Source organism: Tamandua tetradactyla, chromosome 4 (genome assembly GCF_023851605.1).
Source record: "Tamandua tetradactyla isolate mTamTet1 chromosome 4, mTamTet1.pri, whole genome shotgun sequence".
In the NCBI taxonomy this organism is placed as follows: Eukaryota; Metazoa; Chordata; class Mammalia; order Pilosa; family Myrmecophagidae; genus Tamandua; species Tamandua tetradactyla.
In genome coordinates this window covers 38,167,452-38,194,617 of record NC_135330.1, presented here as the reverse complement: position 1 = coordinate 38,194,617, position 27,166 = coordinate 38,167,452, and the positions used below count along the sequence as shown (strand labels likewise).

General features: G+C 47.1%; 1 protein-coding gene across 3 annotated transcripts in view; it reads left to right on the top strand.

Annotated features, from left to right (window-relative positions):
* NMNAT2 (nicotinamide nucleotide adenylyltransferase 2) overlaps nt 1-27,166 on the top strand; it is a 169,722-nt gene that overhangs the window by 136,321 nt on the left and 6,235 nt on the right. For all 3 annotated transcript variants that reach the window (XR_013174154.1, XM_077157203.1, XM_077157202.1), the window contains exons 6-11: nt 4,242-4,368; nt 6,051-6,131; nt 7,328-7,372; nt 10,759-10,835; nt 26,438-26,539; nt 26,693-26,760. Coding sequence is in view for 2 of the 3 variants with exons in the window: in XM_077157203.1 (XP_077013318.1) it covers nt 4,242-4,368; nt 6,051-6,131; nt 7,328-7,372; nt 10,759-10,835; nt 26,438-26,539; nt 26,693-26,760 (500 nt within the window). In the remaining variant the exon portion in view is untranslated. The remainder of the gene's footprint in view (nt 1-4,241; nt 4,369-6,050; nt 6,132-7,327; nt 7,373-10,758; nt 10,836-26,437; nt 26,540-26,692; nt 26,761-27,166) is intronic.

The following is a 27,166-nucleotide window of genomic DNA, read 5'->3' as shown; positions in this document are numbered from 1 at the left end:
AGGGCTCCACCATCCTGGGGGAGGTGGTCAAGAGCGGGAGAGGTGAGGAGGACCAGCCAGCTGTTGTTTCTCGTTCCCTGTGGAACTGAAAACAGCTGATCTCCCTTCCCTCCAGTGTCAGAATTTTTCACACACATCCAGAGTCTTTTCTGGTTCCCCTAGAAAGGGCTTTGGCATGGGGTGGTACTGACCTGCTCTTCTGTGCTGGGCTCAACCACGGTAGTAAATAATAGAAATCTCATCTTACTGTATAAGGTCTATTAGTCAGGATAGGCTAAGATATGCTGCAGTAACAACCAACGCTAAAATCACAGTGGCTTAACACAAGTGTTTTTATCACTTATACTACATGTCAGCTGGGCTAGCTGGGGGCTTGTGCTCCTTCTAGTCACTCAAGATTCTTTATGACATGTGCTTCTCATGACCATCTTGGCAGGAGAAAGAGACTGTGGGGAATCATGAACTAGGTTTTTAAGGCTTCTTCCTGCAAACAATACATCTCATTTCTGCTCATATTTCATTGGCCGAAGCAAGTCACGTGGCCATACTCCAAAGGGAATGGAAAAGTACAGTCCCACTATGTGCCCAGAAAGTGGAGAGCTGGCAAAACTGGTGAACAGCATTGACAACTATCACATAGGATCTTATACTGTGCATAGCTTTATTTTTTTTTTCCATTTGGATGCAGGACAGGGCTGCTATCACCGTTTCTCAGAATGAAGACAGACTTAGAAAGGTTAAGTGAGTTATCTAAACTCATCTAGCTGGTTAACTCAAGTCTTTCAATTTCACATCCTGGGCCAGCTCCAGTATATGACCCAGTCTTCTTCCTTCACTCTAGCTGAGTTATGATGGGAGTTTGCCATGGCTTATGACTGAAGATCCAGAGGATATGGGCAGAGAGGTCTTCACCATGTGACAGCCTCCCCCGGGTCTCTGGGCTGTTCGGTCACCTGTGCATATGAGCACACACACACACACACACATACTCACTGTCCCTTTGCTCAAGCTCAGGCCACTTGGCAAGCACGGGCACTTTAAGCCCACTAACCAAACTTTCTTCCCTGATTTTAAAGCTAGGCTATCAGGCAGGACCCTTCCCCTACCAAGCAGTACTCCCTGACAGCCTCCCAGGAGCAAAATTATCTTGGGGGATGGGGTGGGAATGGACTAGTGAAAAGAGTAGCTCTGTAGATAGAGATTAGGGGCAGGGAGGAAAGCATATGCCCAGCTTGGGGAGTGTGCAGAGACTCCACCCTGTGGTTTGCCCTCATGCTCAAGTCAGTTCCCAGGTGGGATTCTAATTTAATGGGGCAGAAATAGGGCAGAGCCTCTTGTTCAGGAGGGACATGAGAAACAAAGGGATCATGAGAGCTGCCTGTGGGGGAAGATAGGAATTGGAACAGAGGGGCAAAAAGAAGTAAAAGCATTGGGGTCCCAGCTCAACCCCAGGAGCTGCTACACCTGCTATCAGGTGGGAAAGCCTCAGACTCTGCAATGGAAGAGAGGAGAAGGGGCGCTCGGGGCACACCAAACCTTGGCTGTAGCAGCATTCAGCCTGGCTTTTGTGTAGCCATCTAAAGGCCTGGGCTTCCTGAAGCCTCCCTCTGTTACTTAGTCGGGGCCAGAGGGGAGCACGAGCCCCAGTTGTTGCAGTGATGGGCAGAGGCAACAGAAAAAGCAGGTCATGGATGGGCTCCCACCTTGGAGCAAGAGCTTGGAGCTGATTCCTAATAACTCCTGGCCTCCCCACTCCCAGCAACAGGCTAATAGTTCTGGTGTAGAGGGTAGACCTACCTGAGTGATCAAGAGGCATCTTGAGAGGTGAATTGCGGCTGAGAATGTGAGCGCACACACAAAGGGTTCAGGAAGCCTGAATGGGGCACGTGACCAGCCACTTACTTCTGTATGATATGACAGGTTGAATGGGATGAATGATGTAGCAAAAGGAAGGTAGTTGGAACAGTGAATAAAAAAGTATTTGCAAAGTCCCCTTGAGGGAATGGTGACAAAGGGGGAAAATTCAACTTCCCCAAGTGGAGAATTCTTGATATTCTCACAAGCAGTGGGGACAACCAAAGCAGTAGGTTGAGCCTCCAATCTTGGGGTTCGTTCATATGAAACTTAACCCCACAAAGGATAGGCTAAGCTTACTTGAAATTAGGTCTAAGAGTCACTCCCAAGAGAACCTCTTTTGTTGATCAGATGTGGCCTCTCTGATCAAACTCACCGCCCTCCCCCTGTCTACGTGGGACAAGACTCCCAGGGGTGTGGACCTTCCTGGCATCATGGGACAGAAATCCTAGAATGCGCTGGGACTCAGCATCAAGGGATTGAGAAAACCTTCTCAACCGAAAGGGGGAAGAGAGAAATAAGACAAAATAAAGTGTCAATGGCTGAGAGATTTCAGAGTCGAGAGGTTATCCTGGAGGTTATTTTTACACATTAAATAGATATCACCTTTTTAGTTAAGGTATAACAGAGAGGCTGGAGGGAAGTGCCTGAAAATGTAGAGCTGTATTCCACTAGCCATGTTTCTTGAAGATGCTTGTATAATGATATAGTTTTCACAACGTGACTGTGTGATTGTGAAAACCTTGTGACTGGTGCTCCTTTTATCTACCTTATGGACAGATGAGTAAAACATCAGATTAAAAATAAATACATAAGAGGGGGAACAAATGTTAAAATAAATTTAGTAGATTGAAATGCTAGTGATCAATGAAAGGGAGGGATAAGGGTTATGGTATGTATGAATTTTTTTCTATTTTCTTTTTATTTCTTTTTCTGAATTGATGCAAGTGTTCTAAGAAATGTACACGATGAGAATATACAACTATGTGATAAAAAATAATGCTCATATTGTATGTTGATTGGTTTGATTAATAAGCCTTTAAAAATAAAAAAGAAAGGTAGTTGGAAGAAATTCCTTAGCTGCCAGATCAGTTATTAAATAAGAATATGACGTTTCCTTTTCTGGCGGTAAAATAAGAATAAAAAGGAAGCAGACTGTCCTTCCACTTCCCCAACTGCAGCTGGGCAGAGATGCCTACAAAGCTGAGAGATCTGGTGGTGCACAGCCCCGCCTTGCTTCCATCTGTGACTGGCTGCTGCTGTGATCTCCTTCCATCAGGAATATTTCATAAGTGACAGGACACCCCATAAGACAAATGCCTGCTCTTTCAGGGCTCAGAGGGTCCCAGGTGCTGTTCTGCCTGTTTGTGGAAGACGCACCTTCAGAGGGTCACCCTGGGGATTGGGGTTCCTCTGACAGTAGCGCTGAGTAATCCAGAAAGGGTGGTGGGTGGGAGCGGGTGGCAGGTACCATGACTCCTGAGATTCTGGCTTTCAAGGAAAGGAAATTGAGTGAGCAATGGCCCTTCTAAAGGTTAACAGAGAAGATTCATTCTCTGATTCACTGTAGCCCAATAGCTACTCTCCCACTCACTGGAGGGCAAGTGAGAGTTAGTTCTGGGTCAGCTGCGAAGAATGCTGTGTTATGAGCTCCATGTTTTCTGCAGCATTAGAGAGAAGACACAGGCCAGAGAACACAGGATGATAATACACAGAGAATTTCCGTTTGACTCTGGAATGTGCATTCAAGCTGGTGAGCAGGTGCAAGGGTGCTTAACACCCTCTGCCCTGCCTCATGCAACACAAATGTTCTGCTCTGCAGGGCATCAGCTCCCTTGCTTGTTATTGGCAACTCTGAATTTGAGAGGCCACAGGTGGGGAGAGTGGCCTTGTTTGTTTGACCTTTTCCCAGCCTCTGGAGCCCTTTGCAGACGTTATCTCATTTGAGCCCCCTGGAGCTGGCAGGCAAGGCAGGTATTCGCATTACCCAGAAGATTAAAGCGTTGGCTGTGGCATGCACCAGTTACACCAGTAGGCGCTTTTCACGCATTCACTTGCATAATCCACCACAACCCAGAAAAGCAGGCATGTTGTCAGACTCTTGGAGCTGAGGTCCCAGAGAGGTTAGGTACCCGCCCGAGGTCATACGGCCAGAAGAAGGCAGAGCTAGAATCTGAACCCAGATCTGTGTAACATTCAGCCCACGTTACACGTGGCTGAGCTGCTTCCCGCTAGCCTACCGACCACCCAATGGAGCCGAGTCTAAACCCACTCCTAGTGCATTCCCTTAGCTCCAGGCACCTTACCATGATGAACATTTAGATGAGCATTTGGGGGTTTGTCACTTAGCTAATGACACTGACTCTGAACTTTTTCCCTTTCCCTAGCGGGTGACTGGCTGCATCCTCTCCAATGTCAACACACCTTCCATGACACCCGTGATCGGACAGCCCCAACATGAGAACCCCCAGCCCATTTACCAGAACAGCAACGTGCCCACCAAGCCCACTGCAGGTAGGGCCACAGCGGTACAGGTACAGGGCAGTGGTTCTCAAGCTTCCGTGTGACTTTGAATCACCTGGAGAGCTTGAGACTCCACAGCTTGCGGCTCCTACCCCAGAATCTGATGCAGGGGGTCTGGGAGCGGGTAGGGAATTTGCATTTGTAACAAGTTCCTAGGTGATGCTGCTGGTCTGGCGACCACACTTTAGAAACCTTGATACGGAGCATCAGAGGAATAGACACAATGAGAGAGAGGAGAGAAAGATACAGAGGTGGGGTTCTACATTCTTTTGCATTTAAGAATAATATAGGTGGCTCACCAGGCAGAGTTCTCGCTTGCCATGCTGGAGACCCGGGTTCGATTTCTGGTGCCTGCCTATGTAAAAAATAAATAAATAAATAATAATATAATTGGATAAACTAGGAATAAAGATATAAAATGGAGCATTTTCCTCTGCCTCTTCCAGGGAGGTTGAAGAGCTTGCCCGAGGTCATGTAGCAATGAAGTAGTAGGAACAGGAGTCAAAGCCAGGCAGTTAATTCCTGAGCCCCCAACACTTAGTCTCCTCCCCAGTAACAGAGAGTGGGGGGCACCAACATTTATCCAATACCTACTGCTGTTTGCCCACACGGTGCTCAGCGTCTTACTTGGGTTCTCACTTAATGTGATAATTCTGTGATATCGATATCATGTTCCCATTTACAGATAGAAAACTGAGATTCAGAGACAGTAAGTGATTTGCCCAAGTCACACAGCTCAAAGGTAGAAGAGCCAGAATTCATATTCAGGACTGTTGACTCCAAGATTTGTGTTCTTTCTAATATCTCCTTCCAGGCCATTCTAAGAGACAGATCCTGACAGAAGGAACAGTACTTTTCAAGCCTAGAAATCAGAAGCTGTTAGAGCACTGGCTTATTACAAGCAGGGTAATTCACAAAGAAGTTCCAGAATTTCACAGTTTGCATAACAGCTACATGTGGAGGCTCAGAAAAAAAATTCTGTATTGGAGCCCAGAGAGATAATGGAGCACCAGATCTCCTTCAGCCAAAACACCACGTCTGATTATTCTAAAGTCCATCTGAATAGGAGGGAGTACCTTAGCCCAGCAGAAATTTTTCCAAGCATGTACTTTGTCACAGGCTGAGTGTCCTGGGATCTGAGAATTACTGTCCAGTAGTGGCAGTGGCTGAGCCCAGACAAACCCAGTAAAGAGCAATGCTCATGACACAAAAAATGAAAAAAAACCAAACATATCCTATATGCCCTTTAGATACAGAATATGCTCCAACCTGTGTTATATGGACATACCTACATAATACACATTTAAAAAGCGGAAGCAAGGCAGTGACATACCCGTGTGCTGGCAGTGATAACTCTAGGGGTGGGATTATGTGGGCTTTTCGGGTCTTCTACATTTTCTGATGTTTTTTTTGCAATGTAATAAATACGAGCAGAAAAGAGATTTCTGTGGCTCAAGATGGTTGCGCCTTGGACTGTGCATGAGGAGAAGGAACTTTTGCTGTCATATTTCTGTTCTTTCTCTCTACCCCCCCTTCCGCCTGCCACTACCCAACCTCTGCCCCCCTCCAGTGCGTCCCCACCGTTTCCAGTAGTCCAAATGCCGTGCCGGCACCGGTGTAAGTTGCGAGTGGTTCTCTCCCTCTGCCCCTGTCTGTCTTGCTCTCTCCCATAGCCAAGATCTTGGGAAAGGTGGGAGAAAGCCTCAGCCGGATCTGCTGTGTCCGTCCGCCCGTGGAGCGCTTCACCTTCGTGGGTAAGTGAGTCAGAACCTTTCCCAAGCCTGCCTCTCCTCTTCCCCTACTCCATGCATTCAGCGCTGAGCACCTGCTGCGGGATGACCATTTATAGAGCAATAATTGAGAGACCAGAGGAGAAGGGATGCCAAGGGGCCTGCAATGCCCAGCTACGTTAGGGGCCCAGAGGGTGAGATCAGCCTGGCCTGGGCACCTGGGGAGGCCTCCTGTGGCCTCCTCCGCTCCTTGCAGCTGTGCTCATTCCCCATCCCCATAGATTGTGTCCACACGCCTAAGGGGTTCATGGGGCCCAGAGCTGGGGCTCTGGCAAGTCTGCCCCCCTGCAGTGGCTAAGACAGCACCTGCTCTTTCTTGAGTTGCCTCTGCTTGGCTCCTCCCCCAAGGACTCAGCAAAGGAAGAATATCAGAGTCCCCGAGGCTCTCCTGAAAACCCCAAATTCAATTCCACAGAAGAGCTGAAGTCCTAGACCTCATTCTGTTGGCTCTTTGGGGCTTTTTTTTTTTTTTTTTTTCCATGCCATTTCTGAGATTTCCAACTTCAGGTATCTTAAAAAGGAATTAAGAAAGAAACGATTGAGGAGAAGGAGTCAAGGAACCAAGACAACCCGTCTGGTTTTGTGGGTGTGCACACTCGCGCATTCGTGCACTCCATTCAAGCATTGCACATGTGAGGACACATACCAAAGTCTCTGTCTCTCACATCTTCCTGGGGACACTTGCTCCAAATTGTAAAAATATCAACATCTCACTTTTGCTTGTTGGTTAAACCAAGCAACTCCTAAGGAGATAAGGCCACCTCCTCCCCAGTCTGAAAGCAGTCTCCCTGGGTTCTTAAGACCTTGCTCTTGTGGACAGCCTCCCAAAAGATACAAAAATAGAAGGCATTCAGCATGAGCCTGTGTGGGTCTGCCATTGGTTCCCCAGTGAGCCTCTCTAATGCTCAATGGCCCAGAAATGTGCATTCCTGCCCTAGGCTGTGAGGAGTGGGCTCCCTCCCTCTCTGTTTGATGCTGAACTGCACTCTCAGCTCACTCTTCTCAGATACCCCCTGTGCAGTGAGCAAGGGTGTCCCCTGCTCTCCCCAGTCCCAAGCGCTCCTGCGGAGAAGGCCCTGGGGCAGACCACATGTTGGGTACCACACAACACCCAGGAAGCCGGGTCCCTAATGCCTCTGTGTTCCCTCTTGCCCCCCCAGATGAGAACGCCAATCTGGGCACAGTTATGCGGTACGAGGAAATTGGTGAGTGGGGCTGGGCAAGCGGGGACAGCAAAGTGGGGGAGGGCGAGACTCTGAAACCTTGGATGCAAATTGTCCCCAAGCCAGATTGCAGTCTTCATTAGCTCCCCTAACAGGGCTCTCCTTACTGGGCTCAGGCCATTTCCCAGGATGACTTGGATCAGTTGGTCATTTTCCCTTCAGAATCCTTTCTCCCTCATCTATAAGCTATGAAACTTAGTTTTAGTTCTAGCCAGAGAGTCTCTTCTTTTGCCCGCAGATGCTGCACTGGAGGGAGAAAAGATCCCCTACTGTCCTTATCAGAGGTTTGCAGTGCTTAATGGTGGAGGAGGAGTGAGGGGTCTGAGAGCCACTTCCACCACCTTCCCTGCAGCCTTGGGCTGTGACTAAGTAGTCATACTGACCGTGTGACATTGGGGCAGGCCAGCGCCAGTGGACGGGGTTACGTGGAGCTGTTAGAGGTAGAAGGAGCTGGCCGTCCTGTGTTAGCGAGCTAAGCTCTACGCAATCCTGAAAGGCAAACCAGAAAACTGAAATCTGTCCAAGATCCCAGGGTGGGTGATAAGTGGGAGACACAAGTATGTGAGGCTGGGGAAAGGGCAGACAGATGCCAGAATGGATGCCAAACTGGAATGGGCACAGAGACCAGATAACAAGAAGGGTCAGTGGCCCCTGGAATGCCAGGGTCTCCAGGATGAAGGGCAGACTGATATCCAGCAGACCCGCTCCACCTTAAACTCCCAGGGAAAAGCTACTGGAGCATCCCCCTCCTTGGATTCCTCTGTTTAAGGACTGGAGAGCAAGGCGTCCTGCTGTGATCATGGGAGGATGGGGACTGGATCTAAGCACCAGCTTCTCCCAGGAGGCCCAATGGGCATTTTCAAAGAGCTTCTCTGGGTCTCTCCTCCGACCTGAGATGCAGTGGAATACTGAAGTCAGCTTACAACCAGTTTGTGAGAACTGATAGTAAAATCTTCAGGAATTTTAGAATCAGTTGTTAAACACAGCCATTGTTAAGCATGGTTATATTAACTTACAATTAAATAAAGTGTATTAAAACAAAGGTCATGAATACTCAAAATTCCTCACTCCCTATTTATTTTACTACATTTTAATATCACTTATTTACCTGGATGTCATTGTCTGAGGGCCACAAGAAGGGGTGCCAGGCTTCCTGGTTGCTCCCCAAAGCAGGAGCACTTAGCTCCAAACACCCAGAAGGCCAGGAAGGAGAGGTGGGTGGTGCTGGGCTGGGATGGAAGCCCCCCCCCCCCATTTCCCTGCAGCTTCCACACCTGGCCAGGAAATGCCGCCTTCCCTGGCAGGCTCCTGGGCCAGCAGAGCTCAGAGCAGTCTTCAGACTTTTAACTAAATTACACTGTGCATCTCTCACTCTCTCCTTGTTCTAGAAAGAGTTTATTATGGTCACGTTACAGCCATGACCTTGTATACTTCCCAGCACCCAGGTCCATTGTATTAGGCCTTCCCCTGCCAGATTCTGTGAGTTTCCCAGCTACTGATGGAGCAAGCCTCCTTAGTGCTGCACAGATGGCTGCTGGTTTGCCGAGCGCTTTCACTTACATTATCTCCCTGCAAACGTGGGAGAGGAAGGGATAGTCTTGCCTCAGCCTGGTTACCTTTCCTGCCCTCCTAGTGGCTGTGGTGGGTGGGTGGTCAGGCCATCACGATGATGGAATACGGAGCTGGGGAGTGACCTCTTCCCTCTGGTTTCCCCTGAGGCTCTGCCTGTCCAACCTCCCCACCCTCCATCCCCTAGCCCCCACCCCCTACCTTTCTACCCACTGAAAGGGGAGGAGGCCTCCGGTGTCTGTTGAAGAAAGGAAGAGCGGGGGTGTTGGAGGGTAGTAGACAGTGCCTGGGTTCAGAGAAAGGAGAAGGGGCCACAGCTGTCCGGTGCGTAAGGGCGCGGCAGGGCCCGGGTGGCGGCCGCCCGCGCGGTGGGGGTGGGGATGGACCGTGGAGCCTGGGCTGGCGGGGCCGGGAGTCCCGGGGGAGGAGCGTGGAGGGAGGGCGCTGACTCGGCAGCCCGCCCGCCCGCGCTGCAGGGTGCGCTGGGGAAGGAGGCGCGGCGGGTGGGAGCGCGCGGCCCCGCCTCCATGTCTCTGGGCTGGGTGTGGCCCCGAACTCCCGTGCCCCCGTTTTGAAATCCCCTTGCACACCTCGGGCGAAGCAAAAAGGCCATTTTCTCCCCGCCCAGTTAGCACTGTGGCCCGTTTCGAAGTTCCCAAGCAGGTGACGGTGCCCCAGGGGCTACCCCGGACCCGAAAGGCTGGTGGCGGGGCCGCGCGAGTCCGGAGGAGCAACCCGGAGGATCCCCGCTGCGCTCCAGCGCCGCACGGGGGCACCTCGGGCTGCCCCGGCTGGTCCGTGGCGCGTCCATCTGCTCGGGTCCGGTAGGAATGAGCAGAGATCCAACTTTAACTTTCTGTGCTTTGGCTTTAAAAAAGCTCCCACGTTATAGTCGGGTAGGAAAGTGAGTCTTTGGCTTGGGAATAGAAACGAGGTTCGTTTTCATGGCCGTAGTGCAGCAGACTTTCAACCTCGACACTATGAACATTTGGGCGCAGAAGATTCTTTGCTCCGGGGGACTTGTTCTGTGCATTGAAGTATGTTCAGCAGCAAACCTGGTCTCTATCGGCTAGAAGCCTACACTCCCCCCACGCCAGGTGGGACCACTAGAAATGCCTCCACACATTGCCAGGTGTCCCCTGGGGGGCAAGAAAACTCCTAGGAGAGAACCGCTGATTCAGAGGGAGCTTAGGGCCAGCACATCCTCTAGACACGGTCACCAGAGTGAATTTTTAGGCAACCAGAATTACAGAGCCTCAGCCTCTCAGCAGGAACTCCGGATGGCTCCGAGTGGGATGGGTGAGGGGAGCAATAGGCTCCGTACAAATCCTGGGTCATCTCCCACAGATGGGGATTTGGGCAAGCAACTCCATGGCCTAACAGTCCCTTGTGTGTGTGGGGGGGGTGCCCCCGACTCAGGCCCTTATTTCCTCCAGTGCCTCCATGGCTGCAAGGACAGAGGCCACGACACCTGTCCAGACCACCTGGAAGGGTCTCAGCAGGCAGTGCAGTCTGTCGGTCCATTCACCCGTTAAAAATGTCCTGGGCACGCATGGTCAACTCAGCCAGACCCCAGGGATATAAATTTGCCCATGAACAAATCATTAAACTAAAATATGATATAGAGAGGAAAGAAGAAATTGCAGGAATGTTTAGGAGTTAAGATCCCAATGCTCAATGTTGAAGCAGGTCGGCTGCCCAGAGCCTGGGACAATGAGAAGCCAGCGCCATTAGTCAGAGAATTCAGTGCTTCCCGGTCTCCACTAACTCCCTTTACAAACTCTGTTCCCTCTTCCCAGAGCTGCGGATCTTGCTGCTGTGTGGCAGTGACCTGCTGGAATCTTTCTGCATCCCAGGACTTTGGAATGAGGCAGATGTGAGTAGTAAGGCTGTTGCACCCCCGCTGCTGGGTTGGGGAAGGACTGGGGAGCTTGCGCTTGATTTTGGCTCCTTGTCTTCCCTCCCCACTGTGGCCTTACCCTCTCCCAACTCCAGGATCCTCTGCCTCCTGTGCGCTCCCAGGTGGATGATCCATTCTATGGAAGAAACTTTCACCTACCCCAGAGCTTTCTCTGTTTGGTGTATTTTTACACTCACTCTTCCTCATGCTTGCTCTGATAAAGCCCCTGGGTTAAAAAGCAGCCTGAGTTGCTGATTCCCCGAGTACTGCCTGACTTGGGGGAAAAAACAAAATGAGAACTTCTGCCCTTTTGAGATTTCTTTGTGTTTTGTTTGTTTTGATTTCTTTTGAAGACGTAGTAAACACCACCCTAGAATTCCCTCAACAAAAGAAAAGGGGTCAAGAGAGGGAGAATTTAATGGCAAAAGGTCAGTAAGAACTTCCTGGCAATTGACTTGGTATAGAGTGAACTAGGCTTTTAAATTTACTCCACTTAGAAGTGCAATCAGCATCTTTTGTTACCAGATTTGACTGTGATGGTCTTTGACCAGCTAAGTCAAAGAGTTACTCACCATTCACAAGCACGTTCATTCTTGTTCTTTCAAATGATAGCCTGAGTGTCAACTCCATAGCCCCATGGAAATTACATTCCCAGAGCATCAATTCCAGGTCTAAGTGCTTTTAATTCTGTGTGACCCTATGCAAATCCCTCTACTCCTCTGGACCTCAGATACTATAGTGTCTATAGAATGTTCTCTACAATGTTTTGAGATTAAAAAAAAAAAATATATATATATATATATATATATATAGTACAACACTGTTTCTGCTCTCAAGTACTTGAGATCTAGATTTTAGGTGGTGTTTTAGTTCACTAAAGTTGCTGGAATGCAATATATCAGAAATAGGGTAGCTTTTACAATGGGGATTTATTAATTTACAAGTTTACAGTTCTTAGGCCATGAAAATGTCCAAATCAAGGCATCAACAGGCAATAATATCTTCCTGAAGACTGGCTCCTGGTGATTGTCAGGGCACATGGCAATGTCTCTTGGTCTTTCCCTTCTCTCCTGGGTTTCATTGCTTCTAGCTTCTGGCTTCAGTGGCTTCCTGTCTGTGTCTGTGGCTTCCCTGTTTCCTGTGTGTCCTTCTCTCTCAGTTTCTCTATATGCTTCTCTGAATTTCATCTCTCATAATGGACTCCTGTAAGAGGCTTAAGACCTACCTTGTGCACACCTTAACTAAAATACCCTAATCGAAAGGTCCAACTACGATAGGTTTGCACCACAGGAATGGATTCGCTTTAACAACATGATCTTTTCTGGGATACCTATAGCTTCAAACCATCACAAGAGGCGAGGCATATACATAGGAAATCATTTCATGTACATCTCTGCAGAGAGAGCGAAACAGACAAGACACGTACATGCATGCACTGCTAAGACTGCAACCTCCAGATTCTAGTTCTGCTCCAGTTCGGTTTGTGAAAAACTATATTTTAAGTTTCAGTTTTCCCCATCTCTAAAAGGGGAATAAAAACAGAACCTACCTCATTGGGTTTTGGGGAGAGTTAAATGGGATTGTCTGTTTAAGTGCCTAGAACAGGGCCTGGCACACAGTGTACAATAAATGTTAATAGGCTAATTTACCTAAATGGCCACCATCCCCATAAATGCTAATATACCGTGGAATAACTGAGGGGGGTGGGGGTGGGGCGTAGAGTTTCAGGGAAGCAAATCTTACTGTGCAGTCCTTTCATCTCCACCCTGGAACAATTTCCTGCAGGTGAAATTCTAAATCTCCTTCCAGTTCTGGATTAAGTGGCTTAGTTAGCTTTTGCTTTCCTCTCTACTAAAAAATAATGCTGGCAAAATTCTGTACAGGATCTCAACGAATCTCTTTCAAAAATCCAGGCAAATCTCAGCAATTGCCTGGGGCCCCTCCCACAGGAGACTGGGGTAGTTGTAGGGCTGGGGGAGGGTTGGTATTTTGGGGGATGAATTCAGGAGCTGGTGCAGCAATCTGAAGTGCCTAAGCAGGAGCAAGGAAGCTCTAGGGACTGTTTGCCACCTGTGGAATGAGCCTCCTCAGGATCAGATCCAGGTTTGCTGCGGCCTGAAATCTATAGTTGGAGGCACTCACAGCTAGACAGTCCTTCTCTGTTCCTTCCAGCTAGATTGCTGACTTCAGTTCTTCCACATTCCTTCTGAAATGGCTGTCTTGTTGTTATCAGATAACATTTGAAGACCAGGGATAATGTCCTCGGTCTTTCTTCCAGGTGGTGCCTGTGTGGAAATGACACCTTGGTTAAGACAAAAAATATTGAGAAGCCGATAACCACTGACTTACCCGGAAAGTGGCAGTGGAGGCAGAGCGAGAGCCTTCTGCAGCCAGCAGTGTTCCCACCTGACCATTGTGGTCCGGGGCAGAGACTCTCCTATGGCCCTCCTCGCCCCCTGGCCCCCAGTCCGAGATGGATGACATAGGAGTTTAGATGGATGAGAAAACAGACAGCAAGGCAGGGTGACTCGTTTGCCCAGGAATTTTGCAGTTTTAATATAGAAAGTCCCCTATCTTGGGAACTCCTTAAATCCCAGGCAAACCAGGATGGCTCATTACCCTGGAGACCCAGGATCCCAGCCCGTCACCTTCCAGAGAGCACTATAGCTTGGGGCCAGTGGGGACCCAGCATCTATCCTGTCCAGAGCGGCAAGAATCCCATCCACTATGGAGACAACTGGGAGATGCAGACCCTCCAGGCTCACTCCAGAGCGCTCTCTAGAGCCTGCCCCTCCCACCACCCCCCACACCCCCCCCACTCCCCCCACCCCCCACCCCCACCCCCACCCCACCCCACCCCCTCCCCCTCGCTTCCCCACCTCTCACCACTAACCAATTGCTCAGTCCCCTGACTCAACCCTCAGCCAATCTGGGGAGTCCTTAGAACCCTTGCATCTGAGGTAGAGAGGCAAAAAAATCAAGTTGCTGTTTCCTCACATAAGGAGTGGGAATCTCAGCCCACAACAGAGCATCATACCAGAAACATAACATTTACTTCTTTAAATCAAATTAAAATTCAACTCCTTGTCTCTGTCTCACTGGGATTGTGGGGCGTTTAGTCTCAGTCATTACTGATTACCAGAGCTTGAGAGGCTCTTGTGTGCCCTGAAAATGAGGAGAGGCCTTCAGTCTCAGATTCCCCACGGATACCTTCCCTGTGGTCCCTCGGTTGTCTCTGGAAGTTGGTTGTGCCCTGCTTACACCTGGCTGAGACTGGGGAGCCCAGTGCTAGGCCCCACCCACCTGTGGTCACCAGACCCCATTCTCCTCTGAGGCCTCATCCCAGGTGCAGCCTTGAGGGTGGGGGGCCAGACTCTCTAGCCTCTAACTAGTATGGGGTGGGGGCGCGGGTATGACAGAAGGAGGCAGCAGAACCTCTTCTTGCTTCTTTCTGTTCTGAAGGTATCCCCTCCCCCCCCACCTTTTCTCTCCCCTCCTCAGGGCATCGGACAGCATTTATTGTGAGTTTAGAGCCTGGACTTCCAACACCTTCTGTTTTCTGCTCTGTAAATTCCCTAAAGGCGAGGGCTGGGTTCTCTGCTAGACAGAGGGATGGGGGTAGGCAGTGGGGATACAGGAAATCCTATATTAGTGAATCGTCCCTCTTCCTAATCTATGGAAGGTTGGATTTCACTATCTGGAAAAGGAAGGTCTTTTTTTCAAGACTGGGTACCAGGTGAGTCCTGTTTATTCTACTAGAAAGTTTACCATCTTGGGTTTGCCCGGAAGCAACCCATGTTAGGGATTTCAGTTCTTAACCCTGAGATTACCGTGGATGCAGGATGTGAGACCTGCTTCTGTTCCAGGTTTCATTCATTCACTCATCCCTTTATCAGGTCACATCTCTATCTCTTGGTGCCCAAGTGACACTTGTCAACCACAGACCCCTACTCAGAAGCCACAAGCCCAAAGCCCTGAAGCTGCTCCTAACTGGGCACAGGAGCACGGTGTGGGGAACAAAGCTGTTTCTTGGAAAAACCCCAGGCCTTGGCTCTGCATTCCAGCCTCCCACGTCTTCTCAAGAATCCTCTAAAACAAGGCAGGGGAGAAGCCATTAGGTCAACCCCGTCTGGGGAGAAATAGGGGCTTCTCCACCTTTCTGTAGTGAAAACCCCAAGGAGGTTGTGGAGCTGCCTTCCCTGCACCCACAGTGAGAACAAGCCGAGGCAGCCTGCTCTCTAGTAGAACTGTCAGGTCCTCTTCCAGCAGTCACAAACCTACCACTGAGTCAGTTTTGCTCTTTTGCCTAGGATTCCTAAACTGGCTCCCTCCATCCGGAAATGTAATTACAGAACTGAAGGGACAACCCCCACTCCCACGCCAAGCACATTTCCCATTCGCCACAAAGATCCATTAGCCTGACAACACAAATTCTGACCTTCTGTGACCAGTGGCACACCCCTTCCCTTTACATTCCTGGGGAGAAAATTCCATACATAGTCACTGAGTTTCTCTCCATTGGAATACAAAAGAGCTGTTTGTGTGGCCTGGCAGTTGGTATTTTCATTCTTGATTCCTGAGAGAAATTAAGATCCAGGCTCCTGGCCCAGCCTGGAGATAAAGACCCAACCCCCCACCCCTCCCCATTCCCAGCTTCTTTGTTAGAAAAGTAGTCTCTGTCCACAGACCCTGTCCTTCTCCGCATCACCATGGCAGGTCTCCAGGCATGGACCAGAAACAGGAAAATCAAGGCCAAAGTCCATACGGCAGATTTGTGAAGCAGGAAACATTTATGCCCACTCCCCTCCCCCAAATAAAACCATTGTCCAGGGATCTTAGGCTGCCAGCTGCTTTGTCCATCATATTATAATGGAAGGCCATCTGGCAAATTAATTCTGAATCAAGTATCCTTTCCTTCAATCAATCTTATTACAAATACTTATCAGGTGCTCAGAATGCATATAGTACATCTTTGCCCTTGAAGTACTTGCAGTCTGAAAACACCTTACGATTTATTATATCATGTCTTTAGTTTACATAGAATTACTATGTAAAACGTTTAGATGAGTACCTGAACCTGATAAGCACCCAATAAATGTTGGCTGTTATTCATTCATTTATTTTAAACTATTTATCAAGAACCAACCACGTGCCAGGCTGTTCTGAGTGCTGGAGAAACAGAGAAAACGAAATAGAGGAAAGTCCCCAGCTGTGTGAGCTTTACTGTCTAGTGGGGGAGACAGATCATAAATGCTTTGTTTCTTATGGATTATCTCATTTAACCTCTACAACAATCCTGTGAAATAGAATCTTTACTCCCATTTTACGGATATGGAAACTGAGGCTCAGAGAGGTTGTGACTTGTCCAAGGCCATATGGAGCTAAGTGGCAGAGCAAGACTTCACACAAGTCTCCAGATCCCTAATCCAGGCATCTTCCCTCTACCTTTCTATAAGCCTGGCTGAGAGTTCAGGCAGACATGTGGGAATGATTATATAATTCATTACAGGCCAGAGGGAAGAGGTGGCATTTGAGCTGGTCTTTGGATAATGGGCAGAGTAGGGTTAGGTGGGTGGAAAGAGAAGGACATTTTAGATAGGGAAGAGGCTATGAAGGATCAGCGGGAGGAACAAGACCTTTCAGAGAGATGGTTCTGCCTGGTTGAAATAGAAGGTTTTTCTTGGTCTTTATTTGTAAAGATACTGACTTTTGAGTAAGCAGGCAAACATCATTCAGTTTAATGATGAAATGTATTAGCTGCTCTCAAAGGGTTTTGCATTTTAAATGAGAAGTGTCAATATTTTACTCAAACAAATGGATCTGTGAAGATATGACATTATGCACCAAAGGTGGCACAGTGAGGGAATTGTGTTTTGTTTTGTTTTGTTTTGTGCTCCTCAAATCACAACTTTCCACAGACTGACTCTAATTGGCTGTATCCTACACTTTTCCAGCCAACCATCCCTGGGCTAATTGCCTGCTGCATTCACCAGCTATGGGAAAACAACCAAAGAAAATAAACAGAGGAAGAGCCTGGGGCCCTAGCCACTCCAACAGAAATCCCAGGGCCCCAGGACAAACGGAGCAAAGACAAACATTTGGTTATTTAGGCTCAGATGGTTTTTATCAGGTAGTCCGGCCCCAGCCAGGAAACCTGATGGACACTTCCACCCGAGGGATTAGGCCTCTGTCCTGATAAGACCCATACCAAATTTACAGACTCAGAGGAAAGAGGCTCGGCTCCTGCCCTGGAGGATTCTGGGGGATTCTGGTTCTCTTGGGAAAGGCATGGTTCTGGTTTTCAGGCTTCCAGCAGGAATCTGGAATCCCCTCCCTTTCCACACCGGCAGTCACAATCGGAAATGGGAACAGGGTGATTTCCTCTGGAAAGCACCTCTGAAGGATCATTCACTTATTTCCATGAAGAAAGCTACTGTGGAAATGCATTCCATTTCACAGCTCTGACTGTTCTCTCCTCTGCCCAGCCTTCCCTCGGAAGGGGGGCAGGCCCTGATCACAGGCCGAGGGTCCTTTATGGAAATGGTGGAGCGTATTTCAGAGGCCTCATATAAACTGGGTGGCTTTGTCTGGAAGCTTTCTCCTGTCATCTTTTTGAACCCACCCAGACGTATACAAAATTATATACTGTAGGGGGAGATGTTGAGTAATGAACTGGAGGATTTAGTCCCTGGTAAACTGGGAGGGAAAAATACGCTAGAACATATTTTCAACTCAGAATACTTTCAAGCCCCCCAAAATTTCAAATCACTAAAATAAAAGTCTTAAAGATGGATCTAAGGGTGCACAGGTGGTGCAGTGGTAGAATGCTCACCTTCCATGCGGAAGACCCGGATTTGATTCCCAGACCATGCACCTAAAAAAAAAAAAAAAAAAAAGAGGATCTAGTCCCTACAACATGGATGAACCTCAAAAACATTATACTAAGTAAAGGAAGCCAGGCACAAAAGGTCACATCTTGTCTGATTCCATTTATATGAGCTGTCCAGAGTAGGTAAATCCATAGAGAGAAAGAACACAGATTGTTGGTTGCCAGGGGCTGGGAGAGAGAGGAATGGGGAGAAACTGCTTAATGATACCGGGTTTTATTTAGGACTGCGGGGAAGGTTTTAGAACTAGATAGGGGTGGTGATTTCATGACATTGTGAATGTACTAAATGCAAGTGAGTTGTTCCCTTTAAAATGGTTAATTTTGTGCTATGCTATGTGAATTTCACCTCATTAAATAATAATAATAATAATAAAGGATGTAGAAGCAGTGCAATGTGGCAGAAAGAGCTTTTAAGTTAAACCAGAATAGGACCCAATTCCCACTGAGACATGTTATTAAATCTCACTGTATCTTTGTGAACTTATTTATGAAATGAGAACAGGGGCACTTATCTCATAGGATAGTTCTGAGGATTAAATATGAAAATAAAGAAATCTCCTAGTACCGTGTCTGATGTATATCAGATATTTCTTCCCCTTTTTTACTGGCAAATATTCATCCCTGATTATCCTCATCCAGTATAGAAACACAAGTGAGTCTAAATCACTGATCTACTGTGTCTTGAGAGGAGAGCATTGTTTGGAAAAGAAAGTCAGGATTTTGAACCCTAATCTCAGAATGATCCCATGGAGCTTTTAGCAGTCTTGCCAGAGTAAATCAATGCAAACCAGATCCTCTTGCTAATGTCAGTCAAGTCTCTTGTTTAAAGCACTCTAATGGATTCTCATTTCAATTAGACTGAAACTCAGTCCTTATCATGATCTGCTCTCTGTATATTTTTCCTACCATTCTGTGTTCCACCCCCATTTGGCTTCTTTACTTGAACAGTCTTCCTACCTCAGGACCTTTGCACTACCTGTGTCCTCAAAGGGAATGCTCTTCTCCCAGATACCCCTATTCCTGTCTCCTTCTTGTCATTTAAGTTTCAGCTTAAAGGTCATTTTCTTTTATATTCAATGTAGTACTTAGCTTTACCTGGTGATTTCTTATTTATGGATTTATTTGTTTATGGTCTCACCCCACTAGAAGGTAAGCTCAATGAATACAGGAAACTCACCTGTCTTATTCACTCCTGTTTTCTGGACACCAAAACAGTGCAATAGTACCCAGCCCACCATATACACTCTATAAAAGTTTGTTGAATGAAAAAATGAGAAAGTAACTGGGAGGAAATTGGTTGAAAGGAGTCAACTCATAAGAAGCTTAGCTTTCACCATAAGATGTGGCCAAAACTTTTGCCTGTTACCCATAGACATTAGCCACCTAATAGCAACCTGTACTATTCCTCATGGCAGTAGGTACAATTGAAAATAATAACTCATCTGTGTCCGCACCAGATAGTGAACTCTATAAGAGATGAAGTCATAGCTGTCTTGTTCAACCCTGTGTCCCAGGTGCCTGGCAAAGCACCTGGCTCATAGGTAGACATTCCATACTTATTTATGGGATAAAAGGATAAATGAATAGTCACCTGAAGCTATATATGCCTCATTATGAGACTATTACAGAGGATAAAACTCAATCAACCAACAAGCATTTACTTATGATGGGAAAAATAGAAAACTGAGGGCTGTGGTGACGCACATCACTGTTAGGCTGGGAACCCTTCAAGAACTCACTGGTTAGCACAGTAACTATAGCTCCCAGTGTTGCAGTTCTGCCCCTTAGAAGCTTTAGCATCCTCAGTCACTAGGAAATCTCCCATTCTTCTCCCTTTCCAGGCCCCCTGGTAGCAGTGACATGGGATAGGTGCCAGAGTTCTGTGACTCCAGGCGGGCAGTATAGACAGGGTTGCAGCAGAGAGGGAAGCAAAGACCACAGGCGTCCCATCCACCCAAAGCATTGCTGGCACCCAGCGGGGCAGGTCTTGAAGTTCAGTCTCCTGAGAGGTGAAAACTCCACAGTGCTTCCAAGGGTTTTGACACCTAGGTCATGAGTGTTCTCTTTCTCAAGACCAAGTTGCTTCCTGCTTCAACATGTCTCATATCCTTCCCTCAGACTCCCTACATTTGGGGAAGCAGAGTCTACCCCCTCCTATTTCCTCTCTGTATCCCCACCCTTACCTCCCCTGGGGAGCCTTTGACTAGAAGATGAAACGATATGATCAAAGCTGTGCCTGTGAGCAGGAAGTTGAAGCAGGATACAAGTCACAGCCCCCCACTTCTGAGACCTTATGCAGCCCAGAGCTAAGCTTTGAGCGGGCCTCAATGTGTTGGGGGTGGTGGTGAAAGAAAGGGTGGAGGAGAGTGGACCCTGATCCTATCTGCCGAGATCTAGCAGTGTGAGGTCACACTGGCCACTACCAGAAAAGGTAGCTTACTAATCAGGATGACTCGGCTGCATTGGTCACACGCTGTCCTCCTGCAAAGGCAGGGCGCACGGAGAACTGCTCGTGAAGATACAGGAGGTGCTGTGTCCCTCATGCAGCAAGTGCTCAGCCCCAGGAAGCTGGGAACACTTACAGAAGCCTTTGTGGAGTGGGAGGGCCTGAGCAACCCTCTGCTTCCTGCATCACCTTCCGTCACCACTTCCCAAGGCATAGTTGGGATGGCCTCTTTCTGCTGGAATCCCCAGAAATGTTCGTCCCACTCATCCCCAGCCAGGCCAGAGTGGTAGCAGTTTAGGCAACTGCTAATGTGATTTAAAGCCATGATTTCCCAAACGTGGCTGCCCATTAGAAGTGCTAGGGAGCTTTGTAAAGGGAATGGCTCCAGCTCATCCCAAACCTGCTGGATCCAAATCTCAGGGGTAAAGTCTAGGGAATCCGTATTTCTTAATAAAACAGCAAGGGTGCGTGGGTGGTTCTGTGTAGAATGCTCGCGTGCCATCCAGGAGACGGGTTTGATTCCTGGCCCATGCATGCAAAACAACAACAGCAGCCACAGGGTGATTCTGCTGTTCAATCAGACCCGATTCAGGAACCTGCAAAAGTGAAGTCACCCATGCTTGTCATAGGGATCTGAAAGTCTCTCTTTGGAAAGTCACTTCCTTGGGTCTCCCAGAGCTCCCATTATGTAGGATGGGCTTCCCTCAATATTCTGAGACAGGGATAGTTTATCAGCTAATGCCTTAATGACTGTCTCCCAGAGCAGACTGCAGGAATGCACTCATTCAACAGCATCGATTGACTACCCATGAAATGCGAGCTCCTTTTTATCAGGGGACATGCACATAAAAACCTCTGCCGTCTTGGAGCTTACCTTTATAGGGAAAGAGAAAAAGACAAAAGTAAGGACAAATGAAGAAAATATAAAACAGGTGAGGTGGAGGTAAATGCTAGGGAGGAATACGAGGCACAAAGCGGGTAGGGATTGCGAGGCTGCAGGGAGTGTGTGGGACTATGCGGGCAGGGATGCAGGTTTACATAGGATGGCCAGAGAAGGTCCACGGAGAGGTTTAAGCCAAGGATTGACATCGTTTGACTTACACTTTAACATCATCAGTCTCACTATTAGAAATAGATTTAAAAGGGCAAGAGAAAAACAGGGAGACCAGAGCAATCCAAGTGAAAGATGATGGAGGTGAGTTAGTTGCTGTAACAGAGTACCACTAACTTGGTGATCTAAAACACACAAATTTAACTCTCTTACTCTTGTGGAAGTCAGAAGTCCGCAGTGGGTTTCACTGGACCAAACCAAGCTATGGGCAGGGCCCCACTCCCTCCTGAGGCTCTAGGGAAGAGTGTGTTTCCCTGCCCCTTCCATCTCCTAGAGCTGCATTCCTTGGCTCATGGCCAGCAGTGTTGCATCTTCAAATATTTCTCCACTCTGTCTGCATATCTCCAGCTCTTTTCTGTGTCAAATCTCTCTCTGTCTCCCTCTGATAAGTTGTGGTGTGACCCTAAATGTGTTTAGGGCCGACCTGGATAATACAGGACAATCTCCAAATTCAGAACTCAGTCACATGCACAAAGTCTCTTTTTGCCACAGAAGGAAACAGTCCCATGTTCCAGGGATTATGACGTGGAAATCCTTAGGGACCATCATTTATGCAACCGCAGAAGGCGTGGACCAGGGAGCAGTAACAGAGACGGTGAGAAATGAGCAGATTCCTGGGCTGGTTTTGAAGGTAGAGTCAGTGAATTACCTGAGAGATTGAATGTGGATGTGAGAGAAGGAAAAGAATCAAGGAAGCTTCTACAACAACTGTGAAAGTTTCCATTTATCGAAGTGGAAAAGATTGCCATAAAACATGTTTTGGTTTTTTGTTTTGTCTGTTGTAAAGTTTTTGTTAGCGAGTTCAGGGGCTCGATTTTGAACACTTTGAGTTTGTGATGCCCCATCCAAGGGGGGATATTGAGCAGGCAGCTGTATTTTTGAGTCTGAAATTCAGGAGAAACGGTCATGTGAAGATTGTAATTTGGGAGCCTTCAGTGTGTCTGTAAAACTTTGAAATTGAATGAAATCATTAAGGGAGTGAGTGTAGGTAGAAATAAAAAAAGGTTTAAGGACTGAGGCCTGGGGGACCCCAATGGATCTAGGTCAGGCTGATGAGAAGGAGCAGCCAGACAGGTAGGAGGAAAACCACGGGGTGGGGGTGGGCGGTAGAGCCCTGGGGATCAGCGAGAAGGACCCAGAATGGTGGTGGGTGGGAATAATGGCTTTGGCCCCCTAGAGGGAGGTGGGTGTCTGTGGCATGGAGGACACACGCGCCAACTTTAGCACCCAGCAACTCCCCTCCACCCCAGCATACACAAACACCCACCCACATGAAAAGCAAACCTGTGCCCTAGCGTCCCGCCAGAGGAGCAGAGTCTGCAGTCTCTGGTCTGAGCTGCAGAGGTGCTGCTTGGGTGTACAAAGGCTGTGTTTCTTGTCTTGTGGCCCTGTCTGCCTCACCACATCTGTGATTCCCAGGGGCTGAGATTATTGGCCCTCCCCTGTTTCTGGAAAGGGAATAAATCTGTAGCAGCAAGGTCTCCGTCTGTTTTCACTCTCTGAGCACTGATGGGGCGTTGACATCGTTAGGTCCTGAGTGGAAAGCAGCGCTAATATCACCCGCGAGGCAGTTCTCCCGTGAGGCCTGACTGCTGTTCAGAGCCAGTATTTTCATGCTCAAAACCAGAACACACACTTTAAATAGCCTCATTATTGTATGCATAATATATGGAACATCTTTGAATTCTCAGAATCAAAGATTGCACATCATGCAATCTACACCAGATATCTCAAAGCATCTGCATATCCAGGCAGTTTAGGATTCTCCATGTCTACCAGCATGGATGGGTTCTCTCTATTCTCCTCTCCTCTCCCCTTCCCTCCCCTCCCCACCTCTCTCTTTTCTTCTCTCCTCTTTTTCAATCTCTCCCTCTGCCCTCCCTACCAATTTCCCCGGAGTTTTCATTCAGCACTTAGACCCTTGGTTCCTAAACATGGCTGCATAGTTGTAAAAAAAAAAATAAGACTGATGCCTGGGTCCCCTTCCCAGAGATTTTGATTTAATTGGTCTTGTATGTAAACTGGGCTTTGGGAATTTTGAAAGCTCCTCTGGTGATTCTAATGTACATCCGAATTTAAGCACCCGTGCCTTAGTTGCCTTCTGAATAGTGAATCCCAATGCAATATTCTAACAGCTATCCCAGGAGGAATTGGCTCTACCTCCCTGCCTGGCCTCTCTCTAACATTCTTTGTTTATAGGACGGAAGACTTTCACCTAACTTCACCGTTAGGTGAAGCAGGTTATAAAATGCTCTGTGTCTTCCTAATGGCATGATCCGACTGGGGACTCTGATTCTACCCGTAGCTTTTTTATTTTTTTTATTTCTAACTTCTTTATTGTATAGTAGAACATATATACAAAGCAAAGAAAGAAAAAAGTAATGGTTTTCAAAGCACTCTTCAACAAGTAGTTACAAGACAGATCCCAGAGTTTGTCATGGGCTACCATACCATCCTCTCAGATTTTTCCTTCTAGCTGCTCCAGAATATAGGAGGCTAGAAGTCATAAATATTTTTCTTTATCATCACAATCGACTTTTTCTCCCTTTTTTGTGAAAAGTAACATACACAAAAAAAAGCAATAAAATTCAAAGCACAGCACCAGAATTAGTTGTAGAACAGATTTCAGAGTTTGATATGGGTTACAATGCCTCAATTTTTGGTTTTTATTTCTAGCTATTGTAAGATACTGGAGGCTAAAAGAAATATAAATTTAATGATTCAGCTTTAATATTCATTTGTTAAGTCCTATCTTCGCTGTATAACTCCACCATCACCTTTGATCTTTCTGTCCCACTCTTTAGGGGTATTGGGCTATGGCCATTCTAACTTTCCCATGTTGGAATGGTCTGTCATTAATATGGGGTAGGGAGATGGAACTAGCTGGTGTTCTGGAGAGGCTGGGCCCTCTAGATTTTAAGACTCATCTTGTCCAGGGACCCATCCGGAGGTTGTAGGTTTCTGGTAAGCTACCCTTGTGCATGGAACCTTTGTAGATTCCTATATAATGCCCTAGGTGTTCTTTAGGATTGGCTGGAATGGTTTTGGTTGGGGTTTGGCAAGTTGTGTTAGGTAGCAAGTTGTGTTCTGATGCTTACATAAGGGTGACCTCCAGAGTTGCCTCTCAAGTCTATTTGAACTCTCTCAGCCACTGATACTTTATTAGTTACACTTCTTTTCCCCCTTTTAGTCGGGATGGAATTGTTGATCTCATGTACAACTAGTTTTTAGCATCTCTTCGCAGTTTCCCTCACAGGGCACTTTCAGTGAAGATTTTATTTCAGTATTGTCAGAGTTCCAGTTGCAACCCTAACTTTAGTTGGAAGCCAGTGGGAGGAACAGGGTAAAGGTGGATGGAAATGCCCCAGGGCACACAAGCATAGAGACACATAAAACCAAAGAATCGGAAGTGGGACTCTGCTGGTATAGAAATCCTCTGGTAGAGAAGAAGGGCCAGCAGTGTTCCATAATGTCTTTGTGGCACTTGTTTGGAGAATTATTGGGGAAAAATCCAAGTCCCTTGCCCCAAAGGCAGGTCAAGCTCAATGAACTGTGCTGCTTGGAAGCAGCCTGTCTGCTTCTCCCTTCCCCCTACTTGGGACCATACTTGGCAAAACCTAGATTCAAATCATATTAAATGTCATAACTTTCAGGCCCTTTGAAAATAAAAATTGGCACCAGCTTTCCAAAGAGCAACTCAATAATATGTTTCAAGAGCTTTAGATATATCCAATTCATATCCATTGATCCAATTATTTTACTCCTATCCTAAGAATAATAATCATACATGTTGTAAATGATTTATGCATAAAGACCATCATCAAGGTTTTATTTATAATTGCAGAAAATCAGAAGTAACTGTATAAGTTCCATCATACAGAATTGGTTTAATATATTATGGTATACCAGGCTATGGTCAGATAATGAAATATTATAGAGATTGTTAAAATTATATCTTAAAATAACTTTCAATAATATGAGAAAATCTCACAACATAATGCTAAGTGAGAAAAGCAAATAAAATGATGAATTTTGCAGTTTAATCCGACTATGGGTAAGTACAACTATTTGTACATGTATATAGGAAAACAATGTATAGAACTAAGTGAAAATGTTCATAATGGTTACCTGGGTTGTGTGTTGTGGTTGAATTTTATTTATTTTTTCTGGATTTCCCAAGCTATGTTGCTTCTACAATCAGAAAAAGAGAACAAAAATGTTCATTTTTAAAAATGCAATGAAGGGCGGGCCGCGGTGGCTCAGCGGGCAAAGTGCTTGCCTGCTATGCCGGAGGACCTCGGTTCGATTCCCGGCCCCAGCCCATGTAACAAAAACGGAGAAACAGAATACAATAAAACAAGAAAATGTTTAAAAATGTTTCCCTTTCTTCCTTCCTTCCTTCCTTCTATCCTTCCTTCCTTCTCTCTGTCTTTCCTTTAAAAAAAAAAAAAAAAAAAAAAAAATGCAATGAAAATTTCGTTCCTCATTGTGGCAGCAAGCTTCTATCAGAAGTCACAGAAGTGCCCTCAATAATAATTACCCTCTGCATAGGCTGACAGCCCCTATGCACACAGTGACGCATTCCAGCACCCTTCAGGCTCTTCCTTGCCCTTGATGCTCACAGCAGCACTTACATGGGTGAGCCAAGGGTTCATTTCAGTTGAGTTCCTCTCATGAACGCTGAGGTATGCTTGCTGGGCAATGGGACCTGTTACACCCGTGAAGGTGTCTATCAGGTAAGGAGTATGTACCAGTCATGTTCTTCCAGAGCATTTTGGACTCAACAGGAGCCTCAGAAATTGAAGAGATCTTGCCTAGACATGTCTATTTATTCGTCCCATATAGAAGTATTTTATTCAGAGTCTTCTGTGTGCCAGGCAAGGTTCCCTCTCACTCCAATAATACTGGAGTGAGGTTTGTTATGTGAAGGAGATGACTGCTAGGGATGACTAGAGAAGCCAACTGGGCTAAATCTTGGGGTTCTACATGTAAGATAGCTTCACCCTGCTAAGTAGTTACTTGGCAAGGGTTAGAGAGCATGGTCTCACTTAGAGATCAAAGGTGTCCCTCTCTCTCTCTCTCTCTCTCTCTCTCTCTCTATCTATCTATCTATTTCTCTGTTTATTCTTCAGATGGAGGTAATTGTCGGGGACTTTGGGATCGTGGTGGTGCCCCGGGACGCAGCTGACACAGACCGAATCATGAACCACTCCTCAATACTCCGCAAATACAAAGTGAGCCCCCTGGTCCCGCAGACATCCTGCTGATTGAGCTTTGTGATGTGGCCCTTCTCTGAGAAGAGAGACCTGGGAGGTTGGAGGAGTGAGGGAGGACACCAGAGTTCAGTACAAGAAACTGGCAAGCTCCTCTCTCTGTTCTATCCATAGAACAACATCTTGGTGGTGAAAGATGACGTCAACCATCCCATGTCTGTGGTCAGTTCAACCAAGAGCAGGTATGTTTGGCAAATGGCCAGAGAGATGTTGGCCAAACTGGCTTACAAATTTCCATATGACCCTTCTCAGGCAAGACTGACCTGCTGCTATGGCATTCACCTTCCTAATTGGACCTCATTTTTCTGTCCCAATCATTTCTTTTTAAGAGGGAATGTGCCTTATGAGGGAGAAAGAGGTTGTTTTTAGTTTTGGTCTCTAGTTTGAGGTGCTTATGAATACTGTTTCAGTAAGATTATAGGTCAAGCTGCCATAACAAAAAGACCCCAATATTCAGAGTTTGAAATAAAATAGATGTCTGTTTCTCTCTTACTGAACAGTCAGAAGGAATTGACATCTCTGGCCTCTTCATTGTGAAGCTACTATCTCTGGGTGTGACTTTCATAATGACTGTTGTTCTCAGCCAAT